Source organism: Patella vulgata, chromosome 5 (assembly GCF_932274485.2).
Source record: "Patella vulgata chromosome 5, xgPatVulg1.2, whole genome shotgun sequence".
NCBI lineage: Eukaryota > Metazoa > Mollusca > Gastropoda > Patellidae > Patella > Patella vulgata.
Window position 1 is genome coordinate 25,092,924 of NC_065883.2, and position 22,330 is coordinate 25,115,253.

The 22,330-nt window shown below is 37.0% G+C and overlaps 1 protein-coding gene and 1 long non-coding RNA gene across 2 annotated transcripts; both read left to right on the forward strand.

Moving 5' to 3' along the window:
- The first annotated feature begins 10,402 nt into the window (after positions 1-10,402).
- On the forward strand, positions 10,403-10,921 carry LOC130012883 (uncharacterized). The gene is given in 1 exon segment (XM_056100956.1): positions 10,403-10,921. A coding segment is annotated over 1 exon segment (519 nt).
- Positions 10,922-17,289: 6,368 nt separating this feature from the next.
- LOC130013031 (uncharacterized) lies at positions 17,290-21,152 on the forward strand. The gene is made up of 3 exons (XR_008788306.1): positions 17,290-17,386; positions 19,968-20,100; positions 21,036-21,152. It is a non-coding gene; the product is annotated as an uncharacterized LOC130013031 (long non-coding RNA).
- The last annotated feature ends 1,178 nt before the right edge of the window (positions 21,153-22,330 follow it).

Sequence of the window (22,330 nt, forward strand, 5' to 3'; positions counted from 1 at the left end):
TAGTCAAGAGCTTTGGCACCCATCTTGCAGAAACGTCTGTCATTCCTAACTCGTTGGCGATGTGCTCAACCCTCTCATGGAAGATGCCCACAACACTGGCAATATGTTTAGTGGTCAATCGTCGATCAGCCATCACCATGTCATGCACCCAGGTAATGTTTTCTTGAATGGTTGCTGTTGATGGTCCTCCAGGTCATCGTCAAGACTCTTTCTGCCACGCTTAAATTCTGAAGCCCACTTCTTTACTGTGGAAAAGTAAGGGGCACCATTCCATAAAGTGGATACCGTGTCGGCATGTATCTGTGTTAGGGTTAGTCCTTTCAGTTGCTGGTACTTGATGACTGCCCTATAGCCGGTTTTGTCCATTTCAAGACAACAAGATGGTCTGGTAAGAAGAAAATAATAACACTACAGTTGATGTTCTTTTTTTCCTGGGTCATTCAATGATTGTACTTGTTGGTGGCAAAGGTCTATTTTAATTAACCCAATTGATCTATCCCTTTCAGGCTTAGAACTCTTCAGCCAGCCCTCGTATCAAGTCATTATATGCGTACTCAACACGTGTACCTTTTTAATGTATGTATAACCAAGAAATGATCCGTAACTTGTCGATGAGTAATGCTCATTTGTATATTGATTTCATATATGTCTTACTTGTATTTTAGTTGTTTTGTTATTTTATTAGTGTATTTAATTTTGTTTACCGTAATTTGAAACGTGATCACCCCTGCACTCTGTTCCTGTACTTCTATTTCATCTGAAGAACATAACTGAATGTGACCTCAGATAAGTAGCTTATCCTAAATTTTACTCTGATATCAGCTATTGAAATTCATTGGTCGAATACTAAATTTTACTTGGCTATTTTTTTCGGACCCCCTTTCCTCCGCGGACCCTCTGCTAACTCCAGTAGTTAATATCACACTAGGGACTAGCCGAATCCACGTTCAGTTCTCTGGCTGGGAAACGCTGCTCTAATCGATATTGCTGGGATGGATTGAAAAAGAGTCCGCCAAAGAAGTATGGCATATTCCTGGTATTCTGGGGGCCCTTTCGAGTCCACAATTTATGCCGTTTGTAATGAATTAGTAGGATTGCTTAATATATTATATGCTTGATGGTTTGCAATCTCTCGGGGTTTGGTACTCAGAATATAATCTAGAAAACAACATTTACAGTCAGTTGCCTGTGATCAATTGGAAAATAATCCAATTTTTGCCCACAAAGCCACATATGGTTTATTAATGACGTAGGTAGATTTAATAACTTTCAAAATGTGAAAAGTATTGATTTTTACATATATGTTTTGGTGTTCAGAAAGAATATATAAGTTTCTAATCAATTCTCTACACTATACAAAGAAGTATTAAATTGACAGACTGTTTTACATAGTGTTGTTTGTAGAGCAGATTAAATACCGCTTAACCTCCATGTAAAATACTAGATTAAACTGGTCAATCTCATAATACATAGGGCTAATATTTATTGAGAACGGCTGCTGTTTTAACGGCTGTGTTATAACCAAATACTACTACCACCATTACTACTTCCACTACTACCACTAACTACTACTACCACTACCACCATTACAACTAATTCTTCTCCTCCAGTTGGGGGTGGATGGCAGAATGGTTAGCGCGTGTGCGCTGTATCATAAGGTCTATCATTGAGTCAACTGGCGTGGTTTCGATTCCCCGGTTGTACGTGACAAGGGGTAGGGTCGTCTGTCCAACCTCGTGGGTTTTCTCCGGGTCCTCCGGCTTCCTCCCACTGCTAAAGACCCCTACGCGCAAGCGAATTATTGAAATAAAGTTGAACCATGTGTTAGTCCCGAAATGACCTAGTTTGTGTTGAGATGACGTTAAACCCCATTCTCTCTCTTTCTACTCTCTCTCTCTCTCTCTCTCTCTCCTCCAGTTTTCCCGACAAAACGTCGGGAACAGATCGGAAATCCGATGATTCCCGGCATTCCCAGAAGCTTTGTGACCCTAGCCGAAGCACCAGTAACCGTTTACCGGACCAACCCCGATGCCTAATAAATGCCATTTCTCATGGGACTACTCCGTTTTTGTGAGTAAAAAAACATCGTGAACCATCGGGAGAAAATTTGTTTATTTCCCGTAGTAGGACCTAGGCATATAGGCGGTTCGTCGATAAAGAAGCACAACAGTAGATTCAGACAGACTAAAAGCATATGCGCCTATTCTTTCTCGGGAATTTCACGTTTAGTCGCCATATTGACTTCAAAGAATCGTGTGACTTTCTCGACATCGGTGATAGTCGTATGATTCTACAATCGGGCGATGTCCTCGGGAAATCGGACACACTCGGCCAATATAAACGCGACTGAAAATTCGGCCGAAAATATCAAACACGTTTGATTCGAGTGAATCATTCGGGCGAATATAAATTCGGCATTGCGACTCGAGACACACTAGGTGATTCACCTTGTGTGCGCCCCGGGGATCACGTGGCTAAGTGGGTAAGGCGCTGGCTCGCTAGCCTGGAGGTCGGGTGTTCGATCCCTGCATTGGCCGAGAAAGTTCATCTCGATTTTCCGGTGTGGTTTCCCCTTGTCAGTGATGCAGAACGGAGGGCCTGACAAGGATAGCTGCCTAGTCGTTCGGATGGGACGAAAAACCGAGGTCCAGTGTACACATTGGCGTGCACGTAAAAGATCCCTTGGCAGTTGGAATTCGATATAAGAGTAGGCCGTAGCGCCGCTGTCCGGGCAAAATTTCCCCCATAGCACACTGTATGGCGTATGCCCGTCTTCAATTAGCCCAGGTTAGGTGCAGAAGAGTAGGACGTTAAACCCCATTTCATTTCATTTCATTTTGTGTGCCCCCCGCTTTAGAAACTGGCCAATAAACGCCAGTAGTAAGAGTTTAAAGATGAATTATGTAAGATATAGATAAAGAGCTGGCAGTTCTTACTATAATAGATCATAAAAATGGAATATATTGAAAATTCCAGTATTCCAGTCAGATTACTTTATTATTATCGAAGTTTTTATAAAAGTAGCGTAGTTTCGATTTCATTGCTACCATAATAAACAAAGTCTCAGTTATCCAATTTTAAATTAGATTATTAAATGGCGATCCTGTTTCAATCCATTAAAAATCACAATCTTCCGATGGTCAATAAATGTCTAATAATTTATATATCATTTGAGGCCAAAAAAGACAAGCAATAGGCAGATTTAGCTATTATAGTAGCAATTAGAGAGAATTCGTTGTCCAGATCCAAGTTTTGCCCGAGAAGTCACTGAGTTTATTGTGTAACAGTGCATATTGACAAAATATGCACAAAATTTTATTTTAGATATTTAATTTTTATGTATTTTTAATAATGTATAGTTTATAGAATATATAGTATAGTTTATTTTAAATGTATATATGTTTATTAAGGACAGCGAATGAATAATCCCCTGAAAAGTATAAATTAACCTTGACGCTGATTAGGTGTCGATTAGGAGATAAACACCGACTGTTTAGAATTTAGAGGACTGTTATTGTCCATTTGATACCGCTTAAATCATACACAACACAAGCCAGGGTTTTTTGAGATTGAGAAGAAAAAAAATCACAGCGTCGAAATGACAACGTAAACAAGCATAGCAACCACGCGCGTACGCTACACAGCATATATCTACACGGTCACACGAGTGTATGGACATTTATCAAACATGATATGCAATTTATTTCGAACCTAGTCACTGCTGGAGTTAAAAATCATTTAAAAAGTACATAAAATACACTTACAATTTCTGTTTCGATCTTTAAAATTATCGCAGAGTGATCTCCCTTTCCAAACAGACACAATTAACCAGTCGCTTAGTGAACCAAATAGAATGGAAATGAGTGTTATTTTAATACGTCACGGATATTTTCATTACGTCAAAATTGTTTTCCTTGGTATTTACGTCTAATGATTTAAGCGGTATTAAATGGACAATAACAGTCCTCTAAATTCTAAACAGTCGGTGTTTATCTCCTAATTGTATTCCTGTATAAAAGAGCTTTAATAGAGGGTCCTTTATTGTTTGTTTATCTAGACGTAATTAAGGAAGATTAAACTTTTAAAACAATACGCTAGGATTAAACTAACGCTATTACTGAATGTCGTTACCTGACATATTTAACCAAGCGAGTCTCGATCTGGCCAATCAGACTTCGTATCGAGAAATGGGCGTCTTTCGTTAATTGTTTTCCACCAATCAAAAATGAGTTTAATCTTACACGTGGCATCCTTAACAGTACCGCGACTTTTGGAAGATATAAATAAGCTAGCTCAAAGTTACAATCGCTTTGTCTACGATATCACCTTAGGTGGAAGTGGACGTAAAACTCCAGAAACGAACGAACGAACGTTACAATCGCTTCAATATACCCTAAACCAAATCTCAAAGTGGGCAGACGAGTGGGGTTTCAAAATTTCAGAAGGGAAAACAGAAGCAATAATGTTTCACCCGACTGACACTAACAGGAAAATAGACTTAAATCTTAACGGCTCAAAAAATGAATTCAAAACAGAACCAAATTTTTAGGAATGATATTTGACTCTAAACTTTCTTGGAAAGCACACATAGATGAAATACATCAGAGGAATGGAATGGGGCGCAAATAGAAGTACTCTTATGCTAATATACAGAGCACTCATCCGCTCGGTAATCGACTACGGATGTCTAGCTTATGCAAATGCAAGTGATACACAACTCAATAAATTAAACATAATACAAGGTAAAGCATTAAGACTAGTAACAAGAGCCGCAATAGGAACCAAAACAGTTGCCCTTTTACAAGAGATGGGAGAACTCCCGCTCGATCTCAGACGAGAGGAACTGTCACTCAAGTACTGGGGTAAACTGCAAATGCTAAAAGAAAAATATCCGACATATAAGTGCCTTCAACAATTCAAACGCATAGGCTGTAGAGAAAATACGCGTCCCATGACATTCGGGCAAATGTCAAACGATGTCTTAAATAAGCACGGTTTAAAAGGAACAATCATAGAAACAAAAACTTATCCCGTCACTCCACCCTGGCAACTAAGCGATCCAGTCATCAATACGCACCTGATTAACGTTACAAACAAACACGCTAATCCCATTGAGGCTAGAGCACTAGCATTAGAACTAATAGACACCAAATGGGCAGACTATCTCAAAATCTATACAGATGGATCGAAAAATAATACACAGGGATTGACAGGGTACGGCATTTTCATACCCAAGGCAAAGCTAAACATCAGGAAAAGGATACCAGAACATTGTTCTGTGTACACCGCAGAACTGATGGCCATTAAAACTGCAATAGAATGGCTAGCCACCCAAACACACCAAAAAGCCGTTATCCTATCAGACTCCCTAAGTAGCATCAAATCCATCGAATCAGATTACTCTAAAAGCAGACAGGGCATAATCCACCAAATTAGGGATATTAATCAAACAATCAAGAATAACGGAAGAGAGGTAGTCCTTGCATGGATCCCCTCCCGAATCAATATCTTTGGCAATGAACAAACTGACAAGCTAGCCAAGGAAGGGTTGTCGTTAAATGATGTAGAAAATTTAGAATACAGCAGTCAGGAATTCATAAGCATAGCTAAAGATAAAATTAAAAATGCATGGAAAACCCGTCTAAAACAAGAGAATACTCATTGCTATCAAATTGATAGCACTCTTGTACACAAGGTTTTACATCAATCATCCCTCAATCAAAATATGCAAGCTCATCACGAGGCTAAAAACGATAAACGTAATAAAAGACTTCACCTTTACACCAATTAAATGCCCATGTGGACAAATTGCGACCACGTCACACCTGCTAATCAACTGTAATCAATTAGACAAAGAACGCCAATCCGTAATTAGGAATCTAGCAGAGAGGGGAAAAACTCTCTGTCTCAAATCTCTCCTCTCTCCACAACCTGACGATAGATACTGGACATCACAACTTGTCTGGGATTTTATAGATAATATAGGGATGTCCAAATACATAAAATAATCAATTAAACAGTAGGGCGGAACGTAAAAATGTCCTCTAGAAGGAAGCGTAAACCGCCCTACACTACTAATAAACAAAGGCATGACCAAATACATAAAATAATAAAATTAATCAATTAAACAGTAGGGCGGAACGTAAAAATGTCCTCTAGAAGGAAGCGTAAACCGCCCTAATAAAACTTCGATAAAATTAATAAATCAAATTATACAATAAATTTACCATCAATATAATTCATGAGTAATTTACTTTTCTCATTATTTATTTGCAATTCACTTAACAATTTATTTTCTTTTATTCCACTTATTATTCTTATTATTAGTTATAATTACCCCCCCCCCCCCGAAGCCTTACTAGACGAAATAAACACAAAAACAATTGTAAGACCAAATATTCATTTCTCTCTAGCCTTCTCTTTTCAGGTGCTGGATTCTTCCTTCAGAGAACCAACAACAAAGGAATGAACAACAGAAGCAATGACAAAATCAACCACCATACCGGACAATATAACCAAATGGAAGGGAGAATGGTACAGGCCTTACACTCACCAATAAGCCCCAAGGAAGAGTGGCACCGCCCTGCTATTCAACCGGACAGAATGACCAGACCAATACAAACGACAAAATTACTATATATATGTACATAATATATGTTTAAGTGTCCGTCCACTCTGTCTGATCTGTCATAATGTCTTTGTTTACATGTCTGTCCCAATGTTCGACCACATTTATGTCTGTTTTGTCACGAACACGTCTGTTTTGTAAAAGTCCACTTTCACCTACTAATTCATGTCTCTTGCTGTTACCTATTGTCTTTTGTACATATATACAAAAACCTTATCATCCTATTTTCCACTAAACACATTGTAAATTATTGCACCTTGTACAAATAACATGTTATTGTCTGCGATATCACCTCGGTGGAAGCGGACGTAAAATACAACTAACAAACAACAACAACGTTACCATTTATACCTCAAACGACGACATCTACCAATCCTGAACCAGACGAGATCATCTACCAAACGATATCTTTTATATTAAATAAAGGGAAGAACTTCCCACTAAACCAAATCCATGGCCTAAGGCCAAATGGAAAGATTGCAAAATCATATTCTAAAAACAGGAATCAGCTTCGGCTCTCCTATGTCTTGTCTGCGATATCACTTATGTGGAAGCAGACGTTAAACACCAAGTAGCAGTAGTAGTAGTTACCATTTATCTTCACTTAATAAATTACTTAGAAACTTCAATATTGGATCTCAGTTATATTCAGGTAAGCTATCTATGTATAATTTGAATGTTAAACTTTATATATATATATATATTTATCTTAACTTAAGATTTAGAATTATATATTAATATATCGGATAAATACGATTAGTAGAATCGAGTATTACTTTAATAGATATTTCAAAATTTACGTAAGCATAAATGAATAAATGGAAAAGTACGTTTATCGACGAAATACTTGTTTATTTAAATATGTTTCAAATGTAGATATTTAGTGTCTAAAAATAATTAAAAAAATGGTTCGCTCTAAAATAAACGGAAAAGTAAGAATTTATATATTTATTACTTGTTTAATTACTTGCGAATATTTTACAATATATAAATTCAATAAAATGGAAAAGTACGTTAGTCGACGAAATACTTGTTTACGTAGATACGTTTCCATAAAAGATAATAGTGTCTAAAAATAATTTAAAAAATGGTTCGCGCTAAAATAAACGGAAAAGTGGGAATTTATATGATTCATTACTTGTTTATTTACCAGCGAATATTTTACAATATATATTTTTAATAAACCGAAAAGTACTATATATTCGATAGATTACTTGTTTATTAAAGAAATTTGTAATTTAGATTATTTAAACTATTAGTGACTGAAAAGTACGATATATTTTATTATCGATTAATGGTTGTTGCTAACTAGAGAATAAAGATCTAATAGTTATATCTAATGAAAATCTAAGAGTTATATTTGATAAAGATCTTATATTTAATTAATTCGACATCAGTAATTTGTACCTCTTCACAAGCGAGTTAGCTCTATTAAGTTATATTACATATTTTACAGTATTATATATATATTATAAGCTACATTGTATTTATGTTATATTGTTATTTTTGATAATCAATCATCTTCACTTAATAAATTACTTAGAAACTTCAATATTGGATCTCTGTTATATTCAGATAAAAAACAACCCAAAGAACCCACATTTACAATTGTTTAAAAAACGCTAGCGGAGAGTTCACCCTTATAGTACTTCAACTTTTGTCCTGGCGACCTTGACCAATTTCGACCAGGTCTGGGAACAAAGATCAAATAGTTCAATTTTGGGAAAAGTCCTGTCTCGCTCAAAATGAATCTCCTCCTGCAGTTTTGATCCTATGGCCACCAAACTTTCACATGGTCGCCTCTTGGGGTTTCTCCCGGTTACTCGGCTTCCACCCACTGCAAAAAAACCCCATAAGAATCGATTTACTGTTAACATTTATAATATTGTAGGTTCTCATGTTGTGAAATCGTTAACATGTCCGGCAGCCAAACCCCAGTTTAAGACTTGCCTTGGAAACATAGTACACCAAATGTGTTTTTGATGGATTAAATGTTTTCAATATGTGTAGATTCAGAATTCGTATGGTGCCACCCTGGCATCCTTGAAGAATTTAAATATTCAAGATGGCCGCCATGAGGCAATGGGTCAATTCAAGTCCCGGGTTACACATGTTTTGAGGTTGTGTTGTAGTGGTGTATAACTGGTGTTCTTTTTAGTGCCTTAACCTGAGCCACTCGATTTAGCACTAGGGTTTACACCAGTGTCTAAACTAGGTTAATACCAGTGTTAACACTGGTGGAAAATAAAAAAAAACACCTATAACACTAGTGTTATCTTTAAATGTTGCACTGTGTTTTTGTCTTCTGTTATTTGCATGAGATGGCCAACTAAAAAAACCAGCGGTTGCCAGGTAAGATACGCCCGCCCACCTTTTGCTCGAGATGGATAGAGAACAAGCTAAAAACAAAAGTAACTTTTCGTTCAATCAGGGGTCCTAATCCAGAAAGTTATGGTCTGAAATCCGCAAATATCGACAGGGACTGAGAACATAAACACATATTTTAAGTTTCATCAAAATCAGATAAACATTGTGACCTCTAGAGTGTCCACAACCTTCGTATTACATACTTTTACACAATTTGCGTACAAAGAGCGGACATTTTGTCAGGCAGTTCTGATCCGATTTTCACGAAATTGGAACTCAACCGTCACGAGGGTGTAACGGTGATCAATTTATACGTTTTTTTTTAAAAAATTGGATAAAAATTGTGACCTCTAGAGAGTCCACGAGCAAAAACGTGATTTTGCGTACAATCAGGAGCCATAATTCAGGAAGTTATGGTCCGATATATGCCAATATCGACAGGAACCGAGAGCTTAGGGAGACAGACCTATATTCCAAGTTTCGTCAAAATCGGATAAAGATTGTGACCTGTTGGGTTTCCACAAACAAATTGTGGACGGACGGATGGACGTCCAGGGGTGATGGCATAATACATCCACATGAAAATGTGGGATTATAAAAAACAGCAAAAGAATGGCAATTGAGGAAAACTAACCGCTTCCATGAAATTATGTAACTAGGATCTACGTAGAATTTTGTAGTCTCATTTGATCATTATTCAGTCGAAATTTCCTATCTGAAATTTCTCGTAAATCAGCAGGCTTCCGATTAACATTTCTTTGTCTTACATGAAAAAATAATCAGACAAGGAGCTTTGTGCAATAATATTTCTAATTACATAAACACTTGTTAGATAATAATAACTTGGTAAAGGTTATTATCTTGTTAAAAATAACTCTAACACTTACCCCTAGGGGTTAAAAAAAAATCTCAGTTCAAGGCATTTATTACAACACTAGTGTGAAACAGCAGACGACAAAAATGGATTTGTTTTAAGGCTTTCAGATTTAGTTTTCACGCATAAAATGATGGATTTACCCCTAAATGGCCAAAACAGAAGGCAAAGAAATGTTGATCCCAGACCTGTTGATTTACAAGAAATTCTAGAAAGGAACTTTCTACTGAATAATGATCAAATCGATGAACTTTCTACTGAATATAATACATGTAGACAACAGAAATTCAACATAGATCCCAGTTACCCAACTTCACGAAAGCTGTTAGAAGTTTTTCTCAATTACCTTTCGTTTGGTGGTTATTATGGTCAGCCAGTCCATGCATTTGGGATTGCAAGGAGTACTTGTCATTTATTTACACATGAAGTTGCTGATTTTTTGTTTGACATTTCGGACAGATTATATAACATTTCTTCAACCAACTGACCATGCCAACCTTAAAGATCCAATCCAATTGGCCAACGACAGAAATATGTTTGCGGTATTGTACACTTATGGTATGATTGTTAAAATACAATGCCCATCTCATGCTGGCGACCCTTTCTTTTGTGGCCGACGTGGTAAATCGTGTGATGCCCTGAATGTCCAATATATTGTTGACCGGAGAGGAGTGGTGAGACACATCGTAAGTGGTATCCCTGGCGCTACACATGACAAAACTGCAGCAGAGTGGTGAGCTCAGTTTTTAATGTATCTAAACAATATGCAGCCTTATGATGTAGTATTGGGAGATGTAGTTTACAGAGGACTTCATGCCAACGTCTTAACTCCCTTTATCGGGAATAACCTTCAAGCCAATCAGCAGCAATATAATGATGATTATAGGCGTCTCCGTCAAATCGTTGAGCGTACCATTGGCGGAACAGAATTGAAATGACGTTTAAATCAACTCAAAGAAAACCGACTTCTTGCCAAAAATGATGTCATATTTGCTTCGAAGTGTACCGTAGCCACAGCAGTATTACATAACAGATACACCAATTTTTTGTGACTTTATTAAAATTAATAAATAATTACAATATAAAAATGTTAACATAAGAAAATCTTATTCTTATATTGTTTCTATTGTTCTCTAACATCCATAATCCCACCACCATAAATAACGTTATATCCTAAAACATCTTCAACCATCGCAACACCAATAACAAAACAGTTAACAAAAGGAAATAAACAGGGTTTACTGCCCTATTGTTTTGCACCAACCGGGCTATTGAAAGGTGGGGGGGGATGAGAAACAGTTAACAGATTTCCAACAGTTTAAGAGAACATCCTTCTCTCCCCTCCCCCCACCCCAAAAAAAACCAACCTATTATTACAACACAAAAAATTAAGGAATCAAAACGGAGTTGTTCATTGTGAAACTGAAAACGAAATACATGTAATGTACAATGCAGTTCAAATAGACGTGGAAGTTGATGGTTGGGTTAATGTGGACGAGGTGACTTCAGGCTATCCAATCTTTGTTTCTTTCGGTACAGATGCGAGCTCAACATCATGTACGTTGATTAAATCCTTGATTAATCTATTATGTTCTTGCATCAATTCAGATTCTGAAAGAAATAATATTTAGGTGCATCGAACAGAAAAACAAAACATATAGTAATTAATATTACAAGTCATTTTAATTAACATGCATTCCGAATCAAAACCCTCAGTGTTCATAAATCCTCACAATGATTAAAACATTTGCAAGAACCAGTGCCGGACTGGGCCCACCTGCAGACATGGTGCCTTAGTTCGTGCACGACACTTAACACTCGCTGTTCTACAATCAAACCTAAGACAATTATTAAAGCAACATGATGAAGAGTTCTCACCCGTGGGCGTGGTTTCATGAATTGGACTCGGCGTAACAATAAATGCAGTCGTGTGAGCCCCACCCTAGGGGTAATATAGGTTGTAATATTCTTCAAATATTTTGTAAAGGTCCCGACTTTCCCGTAGCCGGTCATCATCATTTTCGGTGGCACTACCCGAAATGGTTTGTTTTTGTTTTATAAGTCTGTATTCCTTTCCTAGGTTCTTTAGCAAATCACGTATTTGCTGTGATATGTAACCAAATGGAATAGAAATGTCAGCAAAAAAAAACTGATCCAGTTTTTTATTCCTTCTGGCTAATTTATATGCATCCACTATACTGGTAAGGGCCCGTAAGCAGTTAATAATCTTGTTAATCTTGCAGTTCGATCGCATCTGCGACATGATGGTGGTTAGAAAAGAATTGACAGGAGACAAAAACGAAAGTAGAACGTGTTTGTTATTTCCCGCCAGTGTTAACACTGGTATTAATTAAACTAGTGTAGATACTGGTGTAAACACTAGTGTTAAATTGAGAGGCCCAGGTTAAGGCACTATACACCACTACAACACAACCTTAACACAAGCTTAACCCGGGACTTGAATTGACCCAATTGTCTGATTATTTGGTTGGGTAAAAGTGAGCCGCTAAGCGGCCAAATTCAAAATAGGCTCATTTTAGGGGGAAACGCATAATATAGTCCCTTATTATGGAAGACGAAATGGGACAATATTCATGATTTATGTTTCAACATTCCAATTTCGACACTTTTATACGAAAACAATATTTTAAACTGACAATTTGTTTTTCTACATTTATATGTCGACATTTCATGCACAAAATCAATATTTTAAACAAAATATATATTTCAATTTCGGCATAAATGTTACCGATAAAATGCCGAAATTGAAACATAAGATAAAAGATGGGTTCCCAGAAAAGTATTTATCGGGTGGTTATTTCCAATAAAAGTATGGTAATTTTCGTATATATGGATTTCCCGAAAAACACACATGGGGCGTATACAGGACAAAAATATAAGGGTTCCCCTAATCAACAGCCCGACGATTAGGAATTTCTGCGGGCGTGATGTCAAAGGTCACACGCGAACATTGAGCGCTTGATGTACAAGTTGATAAACTTTATGAAGAGTTAGACGTACAACACTTTCTGAGACAAAAATGACGGAAAAAGACGCGGGTAGTGGATAATCCGAGAATTTAATTAGGATTCGATATTTGTAATAAACAGTAAGCGATTAAAGACAACATCGTCTTATGTATGCAATGAATTCTCCTGTGACTTCTGAGAGAGGTAAGTCACGTGACGTAAACATGACCTGGTTTGATCGAATTTTTATAGCAGGACATTCCTTCGCAATTACAATGTTTGATAAGGATTTGAAGCAAAATTATGACAAATTAATTAGTTTGAATATGTTTTTAGTCCATATATACCATTAAATCACCCAGTTTGTACGCGGGAACCCATCTTTAAAAAATAATTTATTTATTTTACTTGATAACGCCCGATAGTGTAATAATGTTGGTAATTCTTTATATTTTTCTGCACATTTTCATTTCAAGAGTTCAACTTCAAGACTTTTTGAAACGTAGAAAGTATTTTCATAAGAGTTCAAATTCCATTTTTTTATATACTTTCAGAAACCAGTGAATGTATTTCTTTGTCGCATAAGATTAATATATTAGTTTTTAATTTTACTGTTACCGATAAAATGTCGAAATTGAAACATAAAGTGAATATTTTGTTTAAAATGTTGATTTTGTACATGAAATGTTGACATAAATATGTAGAAACAACAATCATCAGTTTAAAATATAGCCTCCAATATAAAATGTTGAAACTGGAATGGGAAACACAAATCATGAATATTGTCCCATTTTGTCTTCCATACCTTATATGTGTGTGTAGGTTTTCGTGGTCACTTAATTCAGATATAAACATGAAAATATGTTCCTACCAAAAGTTATTACAATCAGTTTCATTGGTCAAAACTTTGAAACCTAACAACCCTGGTTTTAATTGAGGTAGATGTTCATTAGGCGTTTACAGCAGTGTCTAAACTAGTTTAATACCAGTGTTAATACTGGTGGAAAATAAAAAAAAACAGCGGCTGCCAGGAAGGATACGCCCACATTTTGCAAGAGATGGATAGAGAACAAGCTACACAAAAAGCGATTTTTCGTAACATCAAGGACCATAATTCTGGAAAGTACGATCAGATATGCGCGAACATCGAAAAGAACCAAGATCTTTGTGATATACGCATAAATTTAAGGTTGCATCAAAATCAAAAAAAAAATTGTGGCCTCTAGAGGGTCTACAACCTTGATATACCACATATTTACACCATTTGCGTTATACGAGGGCGGGCCATTTTGTCCGCCAGTTTTGGTCCGATTTTCACGAAATTCGAATTTAGCCATCATTATAGTGTAACGGTGATATATTCACACGGTTTTTTTTAAATCGGATAATAATTGTGGCCTCTAGAGGGATCACAAGCTAAAAAAAACGTGATTTTTCGTACAATCAGGAGCCATAAGTCAGGAAGTTACGGTCCGATATGCGCGAATATCGAATATGGGCTATAAACTTACATTAAAATTTAAACAAAATCAGATAAACATTGTGACCTCTATAGGGTCCACAAGCTAAAAACGCGATTCTTCGTACAATCAGGGGCCATAATCCATGAAGTTACGGTCCGATACATGACAATATCGAAAGTAACCGAGATCTTAGGGAGATAAACCTATATTTCAAGTTTCGTTGAAATCGGATATGGTCCGAAGTATGGTCCGATATATGCCAATGTCGAAAGGAATCGAGATCTTTGGGAGATAGACCTATATATTTTAAGTTTCGTCGAAATCGAATAAAAGTTGTGACCTGTATAGTGTCCACAAACAAATTGTGGACGGACGGACAGGGGCGACGACAATATACGTCCACATAAAAATACCTAAACCTTGCTTTTTTCAGAATAATCTGTTAATTTGGAAAATATATGTTTCATTCAACAACATATTGCAGAATATGTGGAATTCCATTGTGAACATTTTGAGCCATATTCCATGGCAATAGGCCAATCTGTTGAGGAGTTATTAAGGTTTCCCTGATGTGCTCAATTTCATTGAAATAACGGCGGCCATTTTTAAAGATGGCCGCCAAAATGGCATTTAGCAAAGTGACCCGGAAGTCCACTGCAAACATTTTCAGCCATATTTCATATCAATAGGTCAATCTGTTGAGGAGTTATTAAGGTTTCCCTGACCCGCTCAATTTCAATGAAATAACGGCGACCATTTTTAAAGGTGGCCACCATAATGGAATTTAACGAAGTGACCTAGAAGTCCATTAACCAAATTTAAACACTTCAGGCACCAGGCTAACTGAAAATCATGGTTGAATTTATTCATCAAATTGGTAATGATACTCCAAAACCCGAGATCTGTCAGAATTGACTATACTGCAATGCCGTACTTTCTGGAGTAACTGATGAACAAATTTCCAAGTTGCAAAGGATCCAAAATCGTGCTGCACGAATTGTGACTAAAACCAGATCAAAATCACACACCACTCCCATCTTAAAAAATCTTCACTGGCTCCGAGTGCGCGAGAGAATTAACTTTAAAATTTTAACTCTGACATACAAAACGTTACATAAAACGGCACCAAGATATCTTCAGAATCTCTTGACACACTACCAGCCAAAAATGTCACTGAGATCCGAGAATAAATTATTGTTAGATGTACCAATTTATAAGATGAAGAAATTTGGTTCAAGGACTTTTCAGTATAATGCATCAATTCTATGGAATTAACTACCACCTTCCATTCGAATATGTGAAACATTGTCTATCTTCAAATCAAGTGTGAAAACCTGGCTGTTTAGTCACTATAATTAACCCACGTGAATACTTCCATGCGCCTAGAGCATCCCCAAGTGGGATGAATTGTTGCGCAATATAAATTTCGTTATTATTTAATATGATATATAAATTAGCGATTCTCTTGATCTCAAGCGCATTGTGAACGGGAAAATTGAGGGGTTTTAAGGTACAATAGACTCGATCTGCAATAAAACGGCGGAAAAAGAAGTTGGCAGAAAATAATCCAAGAATTTACATACACTGAAAAAACACTTGTGTTGGATCTCAACACAAGTACTTGTGTTAAAACTAATCTACACAAGTTATGTGTTGTTTTGCATTGCATTAACACAAACTTGTGTCGATTTATAAAATCTTGTGTGTTTTTTCATATCATTAACACAAGTAATGTGTACCTTCCACGATTTGTTTTCTTTTTAAAAAAAAAATCCATACAAAGTCTGAATTCGGGAGTCGTCAAGTTTTAAGAAAAGTAATAAAGGGCTTAATTCACATCTCGAAAATCACATGCTATTCTTCACTGGAAGGGAGTGAGTACCAATTAATCAGACAATTGCCAGACAGACTTGAATGTTAATTGGTGTTAAGTTGTCTGTATAGTTAAAATGTCTGTCTTTTTTATTGACCCAATAAACTGATAGATCAAATGAATATATAGTGTACATGTGATTTTCAGCACCCTGGTGTTTTCGAAAATTGATTCAATGTGCAATGAACAAAAAAAATGAGTAAAACTCTTAATAATGTAATTGGTTGATGTAATCGAAATTGGACAGTATTGGTTAACTGAAAAGTAACCAATCAAATTTAATTGATCATCCACGTGTATCTCATAATCGACTTATTGATATAATGGTTCTCCAAGTTATCTATACTTTTTGTCTGCGATATCACTTCGGTGGAAGCGGACGTAAAATACAACTAACTAAGAAGAAGTATCTATACTTTATTCATTGCGACAAATTCTTTCTTTGATATTATATCAGCGACATTCAGTTAGATGAAGTGAAGTTAGCATCAACAGAGTGCTTTAGCCGTGATATTTTAAAAAAAATTATAATGGTCATATAGAATACCAGACCGCAGGTTTGTAAATTTTTACAAAAAATAAAACCGTGTATTTAATTTAGCATGTATATATTGCTTCTATGTATATAATAATTCGTTTCGTTTAAAACAGTCAGATTTAGAACCACTGACACTGACTGCACCGGAAGTCTATTTATATAATGGCGCCACAAAGAAAATTTTTTTGATGTGTTCTAAAAGTGTTCCGCTAATTCAGCAATCTAATGAATCTGTCTAAATTTTTCTGAAATCGTGCTTAATTATTATTAGCTAATCGGCGCTACACCGTTGTTCAAATACTTATAATTGCAAGAAACCCCCGACTAGGACCAGCAGGTAAGAATCTGTCTTGATTTTATAGTAATACCTGGTTGCAATTATTGGCCGCCATCTTTGATTTTTATAGACGTTCGGGCAAAAGGAGAAATGTATATCCAGACATGGACTATAGCTAGATACTAACTTTTGTGTTAGTTGTTTAGTTGAAATGTAATCTTATTTCTGTAAAAGAAAAAAACAACAACAAGCAAATCAGCCTTTTTTATATATCAATGTCATCAATGTGTAGGCCTAATAGTAATATTAGACTTTCAATGATTCAGAAGTTTCTCTACAGTTTCGTTATTTTTTTTCCAGTCATTGATGTTAGCATGTACTACACAAAGAAAAACAGGTAACAGAATTTCATTTCCTTTAAATATATTTTTTTAATAATGGCCAATAATTGTTATTGTATGTAACACGAAAAGTATTTATCTCTGTAGAGAGAGGGCGAGTAAATGGGGTTTAAAGTTCACTAAATTCACTTGACACAAACTATGCCATTCATTTCCTTGTATTAAATTGGTCGAATCAAGTAGGTCCATGCTATATGTCCTAGAATCAAGTAGGACAGGTAGTCTTCTTCCGTTTCCGCCCTTTTCCTGAACACTGTCTCATTCTATTGCCGTCTGTGTATGTTGTGTTATATTAATTCTGCATAAACCTAGAGTTGTTGTTAGTGTTTGTCGGATAGATCCTTTATACTTACTGGCGCTAGGTAATTTCGAGGCTAATATTGTTCAATTTTATTTGAATGATTTGTTTGCGCGTACCGTAGGAGTGTATTAGAAACAGTGTTCGCGCAGGTTCGAGAACGGCTGAAGAACATGAAAACACTTTCATGAGTCTCGAACATGAGAGAACGGTATCCATGGTAACAAGATAAATTAAATTTATACAATCTGTTACGATAACTTGTTTGGTATTGACTTCGCTATTAAGCATAATTTTGATAAATTATGACTCCGTTTTACTCCTTTTCAATTCTTTGGATGACGATTACATCACCTTTTGATACGCCCACATGGAAATGTGGTCGCATATTGTCATCGCCCTCGTCCGTCGTCTACAGACCTGATTATTTTGAAATTGATATGTTGTTTATTTTAATGAGATGAATCCTATTTAATTTCAATAATCTGCGATTTCCGCGAATTATGTCTAGAGTTGTGGCCCTTGTTTCACTTTTTCGAACCTTGTGAACGCGCGAACAACAAAATTATCATCCGATTTGTATGAAATTTGTATGCATTATTTAAATTAGTAAAACACAAAACAAATAAATCTGTCAAATTTCATACAAATTTCTCAGCAGTTATCGATGCGTCGACCTTTGTAAACCCACAAACGACGAAAATTATAATCTTGTATGAAATTTTCTTGTAAATGCCCAAATTACCTACAAAAGAATGAATATGCAACAATCCCTGTTGACTGTGCAAACGATTAAACTGCTGTGGGCATATGTTTCGTTGCCTGGCAACCTAACTTACTTGATACTGGCCACATTATACTGGCCACATACTACATCCAATTTTCGAACGGTATTGAACTTTTAAATTAATAAATGCACCCATGGTGCTGTTTTCTCAGCAGTTATCGATGTGTCGACCATGTTTGTTCTCCCTCACACCAGCTATGATGTATTGTGGGATTTGAGAACGGGAACGTGTTCGTGAACGCATTCCAGACTGCTCAAGTCCGACAAGAACCCATTCTCCGTCCGTTCTCTGCACCGGAACACTGTTTCGAATACACCCTAGGGGTATTTAGCAAAGGGAGGAAACCGGAGGACCCGGAGAAAACCCACGAGGCTGGACAGGCGACCCTATTCCTAGTCACATTCAAGTGGGGAATCACATACTAATGGCCTATTTCAAATAAGATATTTGCATATAAAGAAAGTAGGCCTACAGCCTCTTTCAAATGTGATATTTGCATATAAAGAAAGTACCAACTTAAATCGTCAGTGCTGGATAAACTAGCCAAAGGATTCGGCTGAATCAATTGGCGCTAAACTTCACCTAGTTTATCCACTGACATACGCCTGAATCAAACATGTTTGATATATTTGGCTGAATTGTATTTGAGTGGTGTGTCCGCTTCGCCGAAGCATTCGTCTGATTTTAGAATTCATTAGCCAATCACCACTCATTCATATCGAGTGGGTATCACAAACTAGCAGTCGAACTGTGACACGGGTGCTACAGCCAACAAATTCCAACAACCATACTATCGGCTTAAATGCACGCCAATGGGACCTCAGGTTTTGTGTGCCATTGAAACGACTAGAAATGAAATGAAATGGGGTTTAACGTCCTACTGTTTTGCTCCGAACTGGGCTAATGAAGACAGGCATACACCACACAGTGTGCTATGAGGGAAATTTTGCCCGGACAGCGGCACTGCGGTGTATCGAATTCCAACTGTCAAGGGATCTTTTACGTGCACGCCAACGTGTACACGGGACCTCGTTTTTCCGTATCATCCGAATGACTAGACAGCTGTCCTTGTCAGGCCCTCCGTCCTGCATCACTGACAAGGGGGAACCACGCCGGAAAATCTGGGTGAACTTTCTCGGCCAATGCAGGGATCGAACACCCGACCTCCAGGCTAGCGAGCCAGCGTCTTACCCACTTAGCCACCATGACGACTAGTCAGGGAATCCATGCTGAAAAATCCAAATGAGCTTTCTCGGTCAACACTGGGAGCGAACCTGCAACCTCCCGGGTACCAAGCCAGTGCCTTACACACTAAGCCACATGGCTCTCTTCTAATTACTGTGACAGTCCAGTCACATGACAAACAAGGGTTATTAAAACAGATTTTCACGGCTTGGGTAAGATCTTCGGGATTCAAATGATTTTAGATATCACACAGTTTGTATATGGTAAGGTATCGTTTATTACATGTCACATATTCATATTTTTCAGTTTCCATATTAGATGCCATAGCAAATCAAAGATCATATAATAAAATAAGTCAAAAAATCCAAATATGGAAAAAGAAAGAGCTGAAGAAATGGTGATTAGAGCACCTATGCTTTCTCATAGGTGTTTTTGGAGGGTGAGTGTTCAATTCTAAGAGAAAAGATTGTTCTTATGGTAGTTTAGAATCGCACCATAATGTGTTTGGCACAATATAGCCCGGTTGGAGCTGATGTGACATAAACCTCCATTTCATTTTATTGTTTTGAAATTTAAAATTCAGTTTAGTATAGTAAATTTGTACACGTACATGTATGTGCACAAACAGAATCTTACTTATGTCCAGATACATGTAGATATGACTCTCTCATCTGTGGGGGACCACGGTGGCCAATTGGGTTAGACACTGGCTCGCATATTTTAAGGTCGCGGGTTTACAGTAAGACAATGCAGTACGGAGGACTGGGCTAATGGAGTTGGGCATATGCCATACAGTGTGCTACGAGAGAAATTTTGCCGGGTACCGTGACCCTAAGGCCTTTTCTTGTATCAAATTCTAACTGCCAGGGAATCTTTTACATGCACGCCAATGTGTACACGGGACCACGTTTGTTTGTTCAATCTGAATGACTAGACAGCTGTCCTTGTCAGGCCCTCCGTCCTGCATCACTAACAAGAGGAAACCACGCCGGAAAATCTGGGTGAACTTTCTCGGCCAATGCAGGGATCGAACACCCGACCTCCAGACTAGCGAGCCAGCGTCTTACCCACTTAGCCACCATGACGACTAGACAGGGAATCCATGCTGAAAAATCCAAATGAGCTTTCTCGGTCAGCACTGGGAGTGAACCTGCAACCTCCCGGGTAGCAAGCCAATGCCTTACACACTAAGCCACATGGCTCTCTTCTAATTACTGTGACAGTCCAGTCACATGACATACAAGGGTTATTAAAACAGATTTTCACGGCTTAGGTAAGATCTTCGGGATTCAAATGGTTTTAGATATCACACAGTTTGTATATGGTAAGGTATCTTAAACAGTTAATTACATGTCACATATTCATATTTTTCAGTTTCCATATTAGATCATATCAAAGATCATATAATAAAATAAGTCAAAAAACCCAAATGGGAAAAGAAAGAGCTGAAGAAATGGTGATTTGAGCACCTATGATTTCTCATAGGTGTTTTTTGAGGGTGAGTGTTCAATTCTAATAGAAAAGACTGTTGTTGTGGTATTTTAGAATCTCACCATAATGTGTTTGGCACAATATAGCCCGGTTGGAGCTGATGTGACATAAACCTCCATTTCATTTTATTGTTTTGAAATTTAAAATTCAGTTTAGTATAGTAAATTTGTACACGTACATGTATGTGCACAAACAGAATCTTACTTATGTCCAGATACATGTAGATATGACTCTCTCATCTGTGGGGGACCACGGTGGCCAAGTGGGTTAGACACTGGCTCGCATATTTTAAGGTCGCGGGTTTGCAGTAAGACAATGCAGTACGGAGGGCCTTACAAGGACAGCTGTCTAGTCGTTCAGATTGAACAAAAAAACGTGGTCCCGTGTACACATTGGCGTGCATGTAAAAGAGCCCCTGGCAGTTAGAATTTGATACAAGAGTAGGCCTTAGGGTCACGGTACCCGGCAAAATTTCTCTCATAGCACACTGTATGGCATATGCCCAACCTCATTAGCCCAGTCGGAGCTGAACAGTAGGACGCCGAACCCCATTTCATTTCATTTTTTTCATTTTGTCTCATCTGTGACAAAGCAAACCAACACATTACAATACAATGTAATTAAATTAAAACTTTCATCTTTTAACTGTCGAGTAGATTTAAGTCAACTAATACATAGTATGTTTTTTTTCTCAGTTAAATACATCAGAAAGATCAAGACAGTTGGAAATGGCTATTCATATTATGGAAACTTTTTCTCACAGAGCTTGATAATCAGGTAAAATGTAAGTAACATACATATTTGTATTTTTAATCATCAACTAGTTCTATACACTTGATTGGTAATCTAGTTATTCTTCTTGAGGCAATGCCTAGGACTCTCCTATTTCAAGTCTTGGCATTCTTGATTTTTGACAATCACATCCATTGATTTTCTTCAAGTTGTGATAGACCCTATGTGTATTTTTACAGTAAATAGCAGTATAAAAATGATGGGACAATATTTTACTTTTCAAATAGATTTTAATAGGTAATATCCAATTTGTTGTCGATGGAAATAAAATATAATAATCTGCCTGGGTCTGTTACTGGACAAGACACAATAAGTGTTACCCAAAGATGAAACAAAATAGAGACTCAGTCTCGATGTGGCAAAATAAATTGTTTATTTAAACATTG